This window comes from Branchiostoma belcheri, unplaced genomic scaffold (assembly GCF_001625305.1).
Source record: "Branchiostoma belcheri isolate BF01 breed outbred unplaced genomic scaffold, Haploidv18h27 scaffold13, whole genome shotgun sequence".
NCBI lineage: Eukaryota > Metazoa > Chordata > Leptocardii > Amphioxiformes > Branchiostomatidae > Branchiostoma > Branchiostoma belcheri.
In genome coordinates this window covers 1854348-1869369 of record NW_017802713.1, presented here as the reverse complement: position 1 = coordinate 1869369, position 15022 = coordinate 1854348, and the positions used below count along the sequence as shown (strand labels likewise).

The 15022-nt window shown below is 40.8% G+C and overlaps 1 protein-coding gene across 1 annotated transcript in view; it reads right to left on the bottom strand.

The window, feature by feature from the left end:
* LOC109463679 (calmodulin-like protein 12) overlaps positions 1 to 15022 on the bottom strand; it is a 40210-nt gene that overhangs the window by 6619 nt on the left and 18569 nt on the right. The window contains exons 2-9 of the mRNA XM_019760530.1: positions 14484 to 14645; positions 13006 to 13140; positions 12523 to 12657; positions 12337 to 12471; positions 11740 to 11862; positions 10689 to 10706; positions 5956 to 5992; positions 5335 to 5495 (exon numbers count right to left, since the gene is read on the bottom strand). Coding sequence (XP_019616089.1) covers positions 5335 to 5495; positions 5956 to 5992; positions 10689 to 10706; positions 11740 to 11862; positions 12337 to 12471; positions 12523 to 12657; positions 13006 to 13140; positions 14484 to 14633 — 894 coding nt within the window. The 5' untranslated portion in view covers positions 14634 to 14645. The remainder of the gene's footprint in view (positions 1 to 5334; positions 5496 to 5955; positions 5993 to 10688; positions 10707 to 11739; positions 11863 to 12336; positions 12472 to 12522; positions 12658 to 13005; positions 13141 to 14483; positions 14646 to 15022) is intronic.

The window sequence follows — 15022 nt, the reverse complement described above, 5'->3', positions numbered from 1 at the left end:
AAATTGGAAAGCCCGATTTTGTAGTGGTAGTACCTGTAGTATCTGTAGTCAGGATAATGAAGAAAAGAGTTTGGGCTGCCTGTAGTGAAGTCACTGTAGTCAGTGTAGTGAAGAATACCGAGAGGTGACAGATATGGGAAGCCCGCTTTTGTAGTGGTAGTACCTGTAGTATCTGTAGTCTAGGACTGTTAGAAACATGAAGAGTTGGGCTGTTGTAGTGAAGTCACTGTAGTCAGTGTAGTGAAGAATACCGAGAGGTGACAGAAATGGAAAGCCCGATTTTGTAGTGGTAGTACCTGTAGTATCTGTAGTCAGGACTGTTAGAAGCACGAAGAAAAGAGTTTGGGCTGCTGTAGTGAAGTCACTGTAGTCAGTGTAGTGAAGAATACCGAGAGGTGGCAGAAATGGAAAGCCCGATTTTGTAGTGGTAGTAACTGTAGTATCTGTAGTCAGGACTGTTAGAAACATAAAGTGTATGGGCTGCTGTAGTGAAGTCACTGTAGTCAGTGTAGTGAAGAATACCGAGATCTAGAGGTCACAGAAAAGCGAGACGGTCTTTTGAAGTCGTAATCTGTGTACTCACTGTAGTCAGACCCATTGAGAAGATGACAAAATCGGGCTGCTGTTGTGTAGTGTAGTCGATGTTGCGGAGAAAATCGTGAGTGCAAAAAAAAAGTAGTAGACTAGTCATCATCATGAGAGAACCTTAATTGTTAAGAGCTGATACAGAATTTGTATGTGATGGCATTTATTTCTGGTCTAGCCTTGCCTTGGGAGTCAGGCAGTCCCTCTGTAGGCGGAGCAACACTATTTTTCAGCAAACTTCAACCTGGTCCATGGTCTATCTAGCTATAAAGCCTGAGTCTCAACCTTCCGTACTTGCATCTGAGTGCTGTCTACGTTCAAAAACGTGGGCAATCGTAGGGATCCGTAAGTGGTGAGTATCGCCTCCGTACGGAATCGTACGGATTCGGGAGCACGCAGACACGCCGTAGAACCTTAAGTGCATGTAAAACTTTCTCTGCGTGCGGTTTGCGGATTCACCACCCGTACTGTGACGTGCGAGTACGGGCGACGCGCGTGCACCGTACAATCTATCACGGAGCGTACAACGCACTGACTTTGTGAACTGTTCTCATGGGCAATTGCTGTACGGACAGCGCATGTAGCACATCCCAGTTCACCTGCTCAATGACACAGAACACACGTGCACCGTACCAATTGCTCCGCACGTACAACGCACGTGAAACGCGCCTGATTTCTACAGTATATAAAGACGACTTGATGAAAGTATTTTCGAATAAAAACGCTCATCGTTTAGCGATTTTCCCATTTTTGAGCCAAAAATGCTTTTTCACTGTCAGATATGCAAATTATGCTGCAACATCACCAATTTGCATACATGATGTCGGTGGGTCATTGCGCACCTGATGAAAGTATTTTGGAAAAAAACGCTCATCGTTTAGCGATTTCCTATTTTTGAGCCAAAAATGCTTTTTCGCGCTTTTTCGCTGTCAGATATGCAAATTATGCTGCAACATCACCAATTTGCATACATGATGTCGGTGGGTCATTGCGCACCTGATGAAAGTATTTTGGAAAAAAACGCTCATCGTTTAGCGATTTCTTATTTTTGAGCCAAAAATGCCTTTTCGGTCTTATTTAGCTGGGGAATTTTCACACCTGATAAAAGCAAGTCAGAAAATTCCCATTTTTAGCCAAATAATGGTATTTTTGGTCTTAGATATATATGCAAACTCAAAGATCCCATCTTGACCACTCCTTACTTTTCATAAAAATTATCCATTCAACCTATTATAACATAACAATTAGCAGTTCGAGCATTGTCTCATTGAGAGAGTGGCTGGATCTTGGTCAAATAATTGCATTATTATGTTTTGATGGCAGTATGTCTGATGATAGGAAAGCATTTATGTCTCATTTTTTCCTCATTTTTTCCTCAGTCTGCTCAGATAGACAAACTATGTTGCTTTTGGCAATGAAAATATGAAATTGTTTGTAAGAGCCTCCTAAGAACAGATCTTGGAAATAAAGAAGGTAACAAAGACAGAGATATGTCATTAGAGACATGTTTTATTTTAATGTTCGTAAATACCTCATCCCAGTATTGATTTTTGCTATTTTTTTAATTTGATATCGTATACTGTGTATGAATAACGCAGTACTGTAAAGCATTACAGTTACTGTAGCCTGTATGCAAGGATATGAAACTCATCTCTGAAGATTGCTGTTATTTACAGTCACGAATTATAACACTATCAATAGATTTACAATGTACATACCCTACAAATGTGTTAAATGCTGTACTTGCACGTAAGACTCAAACATCCTAAAAGAATAAAACTATAAACAACTACGCATCCAATTTCAATTTATCTTACATTGTTGACCTTGGCCCAGTTGGACTGTCCTACATGACAATTTGTCCCATGCTTCCATTTTTAGTGTTCTCGAAACACAGACACAGAACTGGGGGGGGGGGGGGGGTCTACTCAAATAATCTCTGTACATTTCACTTTACACTTTAAACAATTATTAACAGAATATAACAAACAAGTATACTACTAGTAGTCTTATGCTTTTTTACTACCACTACAAAAGCGGGCTTCCCATTTCTGTCACCTCTCGGTATTCTTCACTACACTGACTACACTACAGTAGCCCAAACTCTTTTCTTCGTGCTTCTAACAGTCCTGACTACAGATACTACAGGTACTACCACTACAAAAGCGGGCTTCCCATTTCTGTAACCTCTCGGTATTATTCACTACAATGACTACACTCACTTCACTACAGCATCCCAAACTCCTTTCTTCATGCTTCAGTCCTGACTACAGATACTACAGGTACTACCACTACAAAAGCGGGCTTCCCATATCTGTCACCTCTCGGTATTCCTCACTACACTGACTACACTGACTTCACTACAGCATCCCAAACTCCTTTCTTCATGCTTCAGTCCTGACTACAGATACTACAGGTACTACCACTACAAAATCGGGCTTCCCATTTCTGTCACCTCTCGGTATTCTTCACTACACTGACTACACTACAGTAGCCCAAACTCTTTTGTTCATGCTTCTAACAGTCCTGACTACAGATACTACAGGTACTACCACTACAAAATCGGGCTTCCCATTTGTCACCTCTCGGTATTCTTTACTACACTGACTTCACTACAGCAGCCCAAACTCTTTTCTTCGTGCTTCTAACAGTCCTGACTACAGATACTACAGGTACTACCACTACAAAATCGGGCTTCCCATATCTGTCACCTTTCGGTATTCTTCACTACACTGACTACAGTGACTTCACTACAGCAGCCCAAACTCTTTTCTTCATCATCCTGACTACAGATACTACAGGTACTACCACTACAAAAGACGGGCTTCCCATATCTGTCACCTCTCGCGGTATATTCTTCACTACACTGACTACAGTGACTTCACTACAGGCAGTCCAAACTCTTTCTTTATCATCCTGACTACAGATACTACAGGTACTACCACTACAAAATCGGGCTTCCCATTTCTGTGACCTCTCGGTAAACTTCACTACACTGACTACAGTGACTTCACTACAGCAGCCCAAACTCCTTTCTTCATGCTTCTAACAGTCCTGACTACCGATACTACAGGTACTACCACTACAAAATCGGACTTCCCACATATGTCACCTCTCGGTATTCTTCACTACACTGACTACACTGACTTCACTACAGCATCCCAAACTCCTTTCTTCATGCTTCAGTCCTGACTACAGATACTACAGGTACTACCACTACAAAATCGGGCTTCCCATATCTGTCACCTCTCGGTATTCTTCACTACACTGACTACAGTGACTTCACTACAGCAGCCCGAACTCTTTTCTTCGTGCTTCTAACAGTCCTGACTACAGATACTACAGGTACTACCACTACAAAAGCGGGCTTCCCATTTCTTTAACCTCTCGGTATTCTTCACTACAATGACTACACTCACTTCACTACAGCATCCCAAACTCCTTTCTTCATGCTTCAGTCCTGACTACAGATACTACAGGTACTACCACTACAAAAGCGGGCTTCCCATTTCTGTCACCTCTCGGTATTCTTCACTACACTGACTACAGTGACTTCACTACAGCGGCCCAACCTCCTTTCTTCATTATCCTGACTACAGATACTACAGGTACTACCACTACAAAATCGGGCTTCCCATATCTGTCACCTCTCGCGGTATTCTTCACTACGCTGACTACAGTGACTTCACTACAGCAGCCCAAACTCTTTTCTCCATGCTTGACTTTTCTGACTTTACATTTGACGTAGCGTTCTTGCGTAAATGCGCGGGGGCAGGGTGTGCCGCGCCTCTAATTGCGCTCGCCTGTGAATTAGACGAACGCCCATCGTGTCAATGCGAAGCATTCGTCGCTCGGGTGACAGGCCGTGCCTGTTCCGCAGGATGGTGATGCGTTGCCGGCCATGATGCGTCGAATGTCGTGCCTACCGCACGCTCGGACACCTTTGTATCGGGATTTGTGCACGCTGGCGCCGTGTACCCGACGCAGTGTACCCGTGAGGTGCGTTTGCCGGCGATTTCGTTACAGCAATCACGAACGCCTATCGAACTCCGGCGCAGCATCATTCGGTTTGCAAGTCTGGCGTGTCCCGCATATTTGTGATGCGTTGCCGGTCGTGATGCGTTGCGAACGTCTATCGTAATCCGGCGCAGCATCACTCGGATTGCAAGTCTGGCGTGTCCCGCAAAATTCGTGATGCGTTGGCGGTCGTGATGCGTCGCACAGTGTATGCCGCACGCTCGGACGCTGTCGTGTCGGGTTGTGTCAACGCTGGCGCCGTGTACCCAAGTGCATTCGCCGGCGGTTTCGTGATGGCTTACACAAACGCTACACCTGCAGCACCACCTAGCAGTTTTAGTGTGAAGTAGAACCTGCAGCGACCCTGAGGTAGCAGAAGGACTACTGAAACGTTGGTGACTCTTGGTTGTATACAAATAACTTTGTCAATCATGCAGAGTACATGTTTATTTTGTTTGTTTGTTTGTTTGTTTGTTTATTTGTTTCATTACAATTAGGACTGATTTTAGGGTTTAACCCAGAAAATCAAGGACTCACCTTGTTTCTGCAGTCTTAAATGCCCAAAGTATGAAATACTGACTCAAATTAATGTGCTAATGTGACGCAGTACTAGTATGTGTCAATATCACAAAGATTGCCTTATTCAAAATATTTCCAGTTTTGCTGCCCTGAAATCGCATTGGATGCCTTTAAATCGTAGGTACATTTAGTAGGCAATGACAATAATCATACACGAATCTCGGTCGCAGTTGGGATCTGGCCCAGCGATGCCATGACAGTTCCCAGATCTTTAGTGGTGATACAGCCCTTCCCGTCTGTGTCGAACAAAGAGAAGGCCTCTCTCATCTCTGCAACCTGTTCCTCCGTTAGCTGGTCTGTCATGGTAAGTTTTGCTGCCAGGGGAAAGAAAAGTAATGAATGAAAGTCCAGGGTTCGAGTCCTGACATGCCACCCATCTTGTGCCCTCGGGAAAGGCACTTTACACGACTTTCCTCACTTAACTCAAGTGAAAATGAGTATCATCATCTTTGATACTGCTTAGCCTTCTAAAGAGAAGATTACTAGCAGCTGCGCATTAATACTGTGTGCAAAGTGCAAACAAAGGGTAAGGTAGGGATGGACATGGACAAGTGCAAGGACAGGACAAGTGAAATGTGGTGCTAGTGTTACACATATTTACATATGTACACGGACAGGGAGGCAGCTCAATGCAGCGAAGCCCGTCCCAGCTCAGCTTTGAACTGGGAGATGGACTTCGCCTCCGCCACACTGGGCTCAAGTTCATTCCACTCCTTGATGGTGCGAGGGAAGAACGAGAGCCTGTAATAGTTGTTCTTACTCGCGATGGTCTGCAGCTTGAAAGCGTGATTAGTGCGGCGGGAGCATCGAGCTGCCGGGACAAGCTAGACACGAGGTGTGGGGGACAGAGATGGTGTCTGAGTATTGTCTACCCTGTACATGTATTTGTTTCTATGTGTGGGACACAACACCAGCAACAGCTGCCTGTGTCCCACGTGTATTGCACTGTTGCAATTTCAATAACTCAAATCAAATCGAACAATTTTAAGAACAATTTTTGCCACTTTCGAAAAGGAACATATATATATTTACACTTTCTTTTACCACTCTTTAGCCTCTAATACTAGTCTTCCAGAGTTCGAATAATCAATATAGATGTACATGTTACACATCACAAAAACATACATTCATAAACCGGTATTTACAATTTTACGGACTAACAGACAAAGAGTACATAAAAGGTACAAAATGATGTTGATTTCATATGGTGTTCATTCGTAGACTAATGTGATTCCTTAGTCAACTGATGAAACGCTTCGAAGCTGAGTATAATCTAATATTCTATCTTTACGACATCATGTAATTTCTTAATACAACTAAACATGCATGCCTGCGCGTGTCAGCGAAGCTGGTGTGTTACGCCGAAGGGTGGTTATACCGGCCATAGAGGCACATAAAGATGCAATACACAAATTTTATCAGCTAGTTTAGTGTATCATTACAATACAGAAACTAGCAATGCACCTTGCTTGAGAACAATACCACACTGAAAGAGTTTCGCCGTTTCTCAAATGATGATTATGATACAAGCTAACAAAATGGTGGCGAAGTAATGGAGGTGTTAGAAGTGGTCCAACAACTTGTGCAAAGCAATGTTTTGTTTACACACGATCGAAGAAAAGACAAAAAAAATCCGACAGCTCTTACTTTAAATACCTAAGTTCCACTTGTTTCACAAGTTTTCGTGCTGGCAACTTGGGTGATCTTGATTCTTGGTCGTTTGCTCAGTAAGAACCAGTGCCGTTTAGTACTGCTGTATGTTGGGAAGCCTTCTGTTTGCATCTCCCTTGGCAACCGCTAGGATAGCCCTCCGGCGTAACACGCCAGTTAACCAGGTCATCCCAAAACACTTCTTACCTTATCATGGCTTCACAACACGAAGTGGTGTGGTGAAGACAAATTGTTTTCTCTCATGTCTCTCCTTCTTCTTCTTCTTCTCCTTCTCCTGTCATTTCTTTAAAGGGATTCAACTCTGCCATTTTTTCGGCCAAATGACCTGAAATTTGGCATGGATGTAGAGTGGGCAAATACCCCCAGACGTTGTTTTTTTAAACAGGATTTTGAAATTGTCTTATTTGTTGTTGTTGTTGTTTTGGCCATTTGCTCCCGAGCAAATGTCGATCTTTCTAGTAACAGTACACACAGTACTTTCTAGTTACAGTACGCCTTGCATATCAAACTCCAAGCGCTGGGTTGGGAGTAGCATGGAATTCATCCTATTCTGGCTCCATCTAAATTCCTAATCTCATCCTAATTCTGCCTTGGAGGTCTTCATACTGAGTTCTTGAAGTTTGGGTAAATATCTGTTTTTGTGCAAAATCATGCATTAAAGCGCACATCCTAATGATGTGACCGCAAGCGATTATGTGTGAATGGGCCTGGACTGCTTCTAAATTCGGTCACATTATTATTGTTTACACAATTACATAATTGTTTTTCTGTTTATCATGTGGATGGCATATATATAATAATTCTAAACAATTAACCTACATATCACCAAAAGAGACACTCAATTATTGCTCCATGTACAAACATTTTTGTCCGTTTCCAAACGTTTTGTTGTTGTTGTTGTAATATTTCAACATGTCAGTCATATCAGTCTTTGGAAATATTTTGTCACTGAAGTTGTTTTTGAAATAATCAAAATAATGAAATAATTTTGAATAATTATATAATAATAATAATAGTTATTAGAGAATTCTCTAGTAACCGTATCTATACGTCACAAATGAATCTCTTCAACAATAATTTTATATATTATTACATATAATAATTTTAGATAATAATTTTTAAATAATTAAAATCATTAAAATTAGTATGTAAATTCGTGCTTTACGTGTCCCGTTTATTATGTAATGTCTTATGTGTTGGTGGTGGCATGAATATAAGTCTAAACCTTGAGTGTGACGTTACCACTAGGTGATGTTTTGTCAATAAATGTTGCAATAAAAAAAAAGATACACTACCCAAGATTTCAGAGTTACTTTTATTTATTGTCAAGGTAAGAAAAGCTATCCTTACTGTTCAAGTCTTACAATGGTTAGCTACTGCCATATCATTAATGTCATGCACTACTATCATGCATTCATCATTTATCAATCAAAAGTATCTCAACCCTCCTCCAACTACACATCCATATTCAAAGTCATCCTTGGTGCTTTTTAGAAAGGATCCACTCGCTCAATTGCTTAAACTTTTAGAAGGTAAATATCACTACTTCTATCGCTACGTGCGGTTTGCTTGGTGTCAAGAGAATGGCCATGCTTGGTTCATACAAATACGATTCATGAGAAGACCTTGCAACCTTCTTTTTTATATATTGTCTCAGGAAATTTATATCATATTTGAGTTTGTAAAGACATCCCGACATGTCGTTTCTCTTGTAGTTGAATGGACAGTGTCGTTGTTTTTTTTACTTGTCAAAGTGTGTGTATTCCAGTCCCTCGGGAAAATGTTGGGGTATTATAATAACATATCACACCAACAGTTCCCGTAATGTACAAAACTTTCCTAGTGCTGACTTAATTAAGTTTACTTTTAACTCAACAAGTGACCGTTCATGCCTTTTATAACCATTTACCATAGTAGTACAGGGTTCAAGTATGAAAGTGAGGTTATATACATTATAGAGTATAGTTAAAAAGTACTATAAGTGAAATGTGGTTTATCTCCATAGAGAAGCAGTTGCTAAATCAATTTCTGTGCCATGTAACTCTAGCTTCATGATACTTTTCTTAGATAATGTGTATTTATACGTGTTGCCAGAAAGGGAGGTTGAAGTGCTTCATACAAGTCCAGAAATGTATCATATCATTTTGTTATATTTTGTTGTTTTGACACACAAACAACCCACTGTATAATAAAACTAATGTAACATGAAACTCGATTGTACAACAGTCCCTATTGCTTGTCAACAGTGTTCTCGTCCCTTGCTTATAATTCGGTTGGTGGAGAAAGTCCTCGTGACTGGAACAATAGCAAAACTGGGTGCAAAAGACATTGCGTAGAAACCTATAGCGACATCCTACGCAATAAACAACAGATATTCTCCCTTAGTAGCTTCCCAGTATGCATCGCAGCTTCCTCTTACTAAATACCTACTGGTAGCATTTCTCTATAGCAGACGACTGTACAGAACCATGGAGGTAAAATACCTCCATGACAGAACGTAGCCCTTCAGTTTACAGCATAGCCACTGCGGTGCATTTTGTTTCAAATTTACCAATCTCAATGTACACTCTTAAAACATTATTCCAACAACGTGACAGTGGTAGGCATGTACACACAATTGAAGCCAACCTAACAGTCGCATTCGAGAACTTTCCTTCAACTTTTTTTTTAAAACAGGCAGAAATGCAAGATGGCGGATCGATACAACAACTCAGATGCTGCTGTTGCATGCTGGGAAACAAGATGGCGGCAGAGATACCCCATTCCTACTTAAGAAAGGTGAGATGGCTGAAAGGTAGGCGGCGGCTTTATTTGGAAGTCATCATCCTCACGAACTCCTCGTAGTTGACCTACAGGGGAAACAGAACAGACGTCGACGATCAGATCTACTCTTGAACATTGCGTATTTCTTTTGGGAATGGAAAAATGAATGAGAAGAAAAAACGCCAACTGGATGAAACGTTAGATAATTCTAACCCAAGCATGACACCGTTTCCAGAAGAAACGCGATGCTCTCCAGCATATATAAGATTTCTGTTGATCTATAAAGAACATTTACAATTTGACTCTTACTTTGGCCCCCACAAAAATGAACAAAGTAACTTCGTATAGTTGTTAGTACTCAAACTTGCAGCAAATATAATGCCATGGCCATCTAACTTGAACTCAGCAACAGAAATGAGTCGAGAAGAAATCATAGATACTCCTAAATCATAGATACTCTCATTTGACTTTGTCGTCAGAGATGTGTAAAATTATCATTGTTTTAAAATATCATCATTTAGATTTGTTCCTAAGTGCACTTTACTTTCTTGGATACACATTGGTCGCTTGATATCAAACTGTTCAACACCATGTTGTTGTTTTCTTCTGAACTCTACCAGACCCCCCTCCCCACAAAAAAGGTCAAACGACTGAAACAACATTTTGGCAAGAAATATGAGCCTGAGAATTTTTAGAGTGATCGAATAAGGTACAATGTATAAAGATCTTCATAACTGAATTAGGAATATGAAACTTTAAAACAGACCAAAACAATAGTGTTCAGGCCATGGCAATTAGCAAGACAAGCTTAGGCAATGTATTATTTTGTAACTTCATGCTTTATCTGCGGAAGCAAATATAGAGAATAGTAAGATTCACAAAAATGTGTATTCCTTGCTTCAATGGAGTTAACAAGTTTCATGGAATTTCTTTGCCTTGAAGATGTTAATACTTCTGGGATCATCAAATGAGTTATATTTCCACAAGCACTGTTATTATTATGCCATTCCATACACCCTTTCATTCTATTACTTCACCATTTTCTAGCTTGAGTTTGGAGTCATCATCTTTACGAACTCTTCGTAGTTGACCTATAGAGAAATTAGAATAGAAAACATTCGTGAGATTTCCTTGTGTGGCCCGCTGTTTGATTAGGCCTCAGTGCAAATGCCAGGCATTGAATTGAAGCCGAATATTACAAGCAAAGCTGAGATGCAGATTGGCAATGATGGTAGGTACAAAATATATTCGCTGTTCCATGCTTTTTATGGTAAGAACGACTCCCTTCACCATGATGAGGGTTAGTTTAGGGGTAGGCAAAATTACAAACTTTCGATACAAACTGTATCTGCGTATTTATAACTGTAGGGTTAAGAATGAATTGAAATGTACTAAAATCATTCAGACATGAAAGTTTTGTATTGCAGAGGTTCCCATTTAGATGTATCCATGCAGCCTGACTGAATCCCTGTGTTTTTGTGTGTGGATGAGTTTATGTTAGTACATTTCTTTCCTTGCTTCAGTTTAGTACCTAATAGGATATCTTTTACTGGTTAATGTATAGTAAACTGTGGTAATGATATTATACTTCTATGTATCACATTGCTTTTAGAGTTTATAACCTGTGGGACCATAACCCCATTTTAGGCCACAGCAAGTAATTTTTATGGATGACATCAGCGCGCGCATTGATTTTCGCCTGATTTTGGAGAAAATAAAACAAGAAATTTTGCTGCCGTTTTACAGTGCTTTTACGTTAACATGCCGAAAATAGGCAAAGATGTCTGTTGTCATGTCGCAAGGTGGATGGCAGATAACTATGAAGAGAGGAGACAAGAGAATGCTCTGATTTAATGTTTTGTTTCTTACTTTGATGCAGTGATATGTGATGCTGGCTGTGAATATGTGATGTTTCCAACTGAATCAAAACATTTCTACAATGATTGAGTCAAAATTTTAAAATGTAGGAACCTTGTTTTTTTCGGCCCGTCTTGTTTTTTTTTCGCCCGCTCACATTAGATTTGGAGTCTGTGGAGGATGTCATCCATAAAATTTACTTGCTGTGGCCTTATCATAGAATACTGCGGGACAGTGGATGATAAAGATGTTCAAACTAGTTCTAACCTGGCCATCTCCGTCAATGTCGGCCTCTCGGATCATCTCATCCACCTCTTCATCTGTCAGCTTCTCTCCCAGGTTGGTCATCACGTGACGCAGCTCCGCGGCGCTGATGTAGCCGTTGCCATCCTGTATGTATGACGGGAAGGGATGGGGGAGGGGGGCACATTTGCAAATACCGTGTCAGCGAGAATTCCTCTCAATTATAAGTGTCAATGATAACACATCATTTCATTTATCAACAGCAACGTTCTTTCAGGATAAGATGAGAAAGAATAGAGACCCAGGGTTGTCAGCTACAGTCCAGAACAATGGATCCACACCTTCCAAAGTGGCGACAATAAAGGCATTCTGCGATAGAATAGGTCAATGGTGAATATCAGAAGGAGGATACTAGTCAAAGACAAGGAAGACACCCGATATCCAAGATGCGTAGTACATTAGCAGCATGTACATGTAAGATCTATGTTATAAAGAGTACACGACTTAACAAAGAAGAAGCTTACCCGTACACCAGTACTTAACACCACTCTATATTAGAAATCCGCCATTCCTTGTGTCCCTGAAGATTGCCACCATGTTATTGAGGGCCGTGTACTATACCTTGTCGAACACTTTAAACGCCTCACTCAGCTCCTTCTCCTGGTCAGTGTCTTTCATCTTCCGAGCCATCATGGTGAGGAATTCTGGGAAGTCTATGGTTCCGTTTCCGTCCGTGTCAACCTCGTTTACCATATCCTATACGTAAGTTTAGAAGACATTAGTTTCTTCCTTATGATGCTTCCTTACCTTGTCGAAAACTAGGAAGGCCTCCCTGAGTTCCTCGTCGTCCTCACGTTCTTTCATCTTTCTCGCCATCATGGTGAGGAATTCGGAAAAGTCTATGGTTCCGTTGCCGTCCGTGTCGACTTCATTGATCATATCCTAACCGTTTCGAGAATCAGAGACGGTTGGTTTGGGTTAGTCCTCTAGGGATACAAGAAACCACTTCCCCTCCATACTTACGGTCTACCTCGCAGCAGCACAGGTACCTCCTGTTGATAACGTTTTGTCGTTAATGTGTAAAACCTGATTACTGTGTGTAGAACCGTGTTGGCACTGACTGTGTCTTCCCTGTATTGCACCGGAAAATCTTGTACCAAAAAAATATATAACTGCAACTGAACGCTGGTGCCCTCTTCATACCAATCCATCAATTGGTATCTGTAAAGATAAAGGCCATGTCTTCAATAACGTTTAAGATGAGGAGCGGATAGGAATTCCTTCACCGACCTTATCAAAAACTCTAAACGCCTCCCTAAGCTCCTCTTCTGTATCTGTCTCCTTCATCTTCTTCGCCATCATGGTAAGGAATTCTGGGAAATCAATGGTACCGTTGCCGTCTGCATCGACCTCGTTGATCATGTCCTGTGGAAGAGAGATCTTTATAGCACACACAAGACGTGCGCTCAGAACACAAAGTACAGGTGGGCCTTGGGAGAAATAAAACAAAATAATAGTACGCCAAAAAGCAAAATTTGTCTTCACTTTATTTGCATATCAATCAATAGTTTGTACTTATAAACCTGCATTTCCCCTCTGGTCTTTCAGTCACTGACGAAAGCTAGTGGATACTAGCTGAAGCGTCTGACGTTTTCAAAATCATATCCAGTTGCTGGAGTAACTGCTTTTTGGCGTATCGTATTACCTGGATGTCTAACCTTCATCGACGCAAAATAATAGTAGAATGCTGAACTTTCTTTCAACGGGAGAAATAAAACAAATTAATAGTAGAATGCTGAATATTATTCCAACACAAGGATTTTATACAGAGATCAAATTTTTAATGACCACTGTCGCCTTCTTCAGGATGATTAATGACCAATCACTTCCGAACGTAATCTCGCGAGAGTTACGGTTACAGACACGTGACCTTACTTATACGTGACTTTACGGATACGTGACGTATGCAATTGATCAAACGTGCCAGGGAGTTTATATCGTCCACCGTCTCTGTTAAATGATGGCTGCAGTGCTCTCTGTGTAACCCTTGTGTTGGAATAAAGTTCAACATTCTACTATGATTACTACCACCACGGATGAACTTTCATGATAAAACAAAATGAGATTTCTTGCTGCATTCCATTTAACACAGAGGCGGGTGAACAATCCACAGAACAAGGTCTGAAAACAACATTCAGAATGGTTAAAAAAAGGATGACTGAGCAACATCGATGAAACATGCATAAAAGTACCAAACAAAATCAATACAAACTGATGCAAAAACAAACTTCATAGTAAATACAGCACAACGAATATTTTCAAGTGATGACTTATCATAAAATAAATGCGAAGAGATAAATATACAGAAATGCTAACATGGTATACATCAAGACAAGAAGGATCAATACAATGAAAATTATCTTTATTATGCTTTGATATAAGCCGCGATATGTTAAACAAATAGTTACGAATCATTTCGTTGATAAACAGATTACTTCTACACAGTTGGTCATTGGCGCTACTTTATATTTAGACTATCCTGCGTTCTTCAACATTAGTACTGATACAATGTGCGAGTAATTTTATGTCCAGGTGCTAGACAATGATTATGGCATACTTATGAGACCTTTTTTCTGTGTATTTCTCTTAGCAACTTAGACATAATTTAGCATCATTGTCTCAATACAATTAGTGTGATCTGTGACATGACCTATCTAACTACGTTATGTTTTGTATCCCATTTTAGATGCAGATGCAAAATACCATACCTGAAGCTCAGCTTCAGTTGGATTCTGTCCCAGCGATCTCATGACAGTTCCCAGCTCCTTTGTAGTGATGACGCCGTCCCCATCTTTGTCGAACAAAGAGAAGGCCTCCTTGAACTCAGCGATCTGCTCCTCTGTCAGTTGGTCAGCCATGGTTGTCTATCCCTGTCAGGACAGTAAAAAAAGCTTTGGTAAGAAATCCTACTGATTAAATGTGAATAAAATTTCGTTACTTCAGGGGGTGAATGTTTGAACCCCGCTTGAGCACGGGGTGATGAGCTGCACTTGTCATTTCGGATGGGGACGTAAAGCCAGTGACCCCGGTTCAAGCGTTGACCTCAGCTCAGGCTAGCTAGTGGAGAAACCTCTGCACTGAAAAGAAGCTAACACAGAGATCGAGAAGAGAAGGGTGACCCAGTGTGATTGGCTGATTTGTGTTGCATTGCATTATACTTATAGCTAGAGCAAAATGAAATGATTTCCCAGTGCTGAGGATAACTGCTTTGCCCTTTCAGCACGGAAATTGATTTTTTACCATTTAT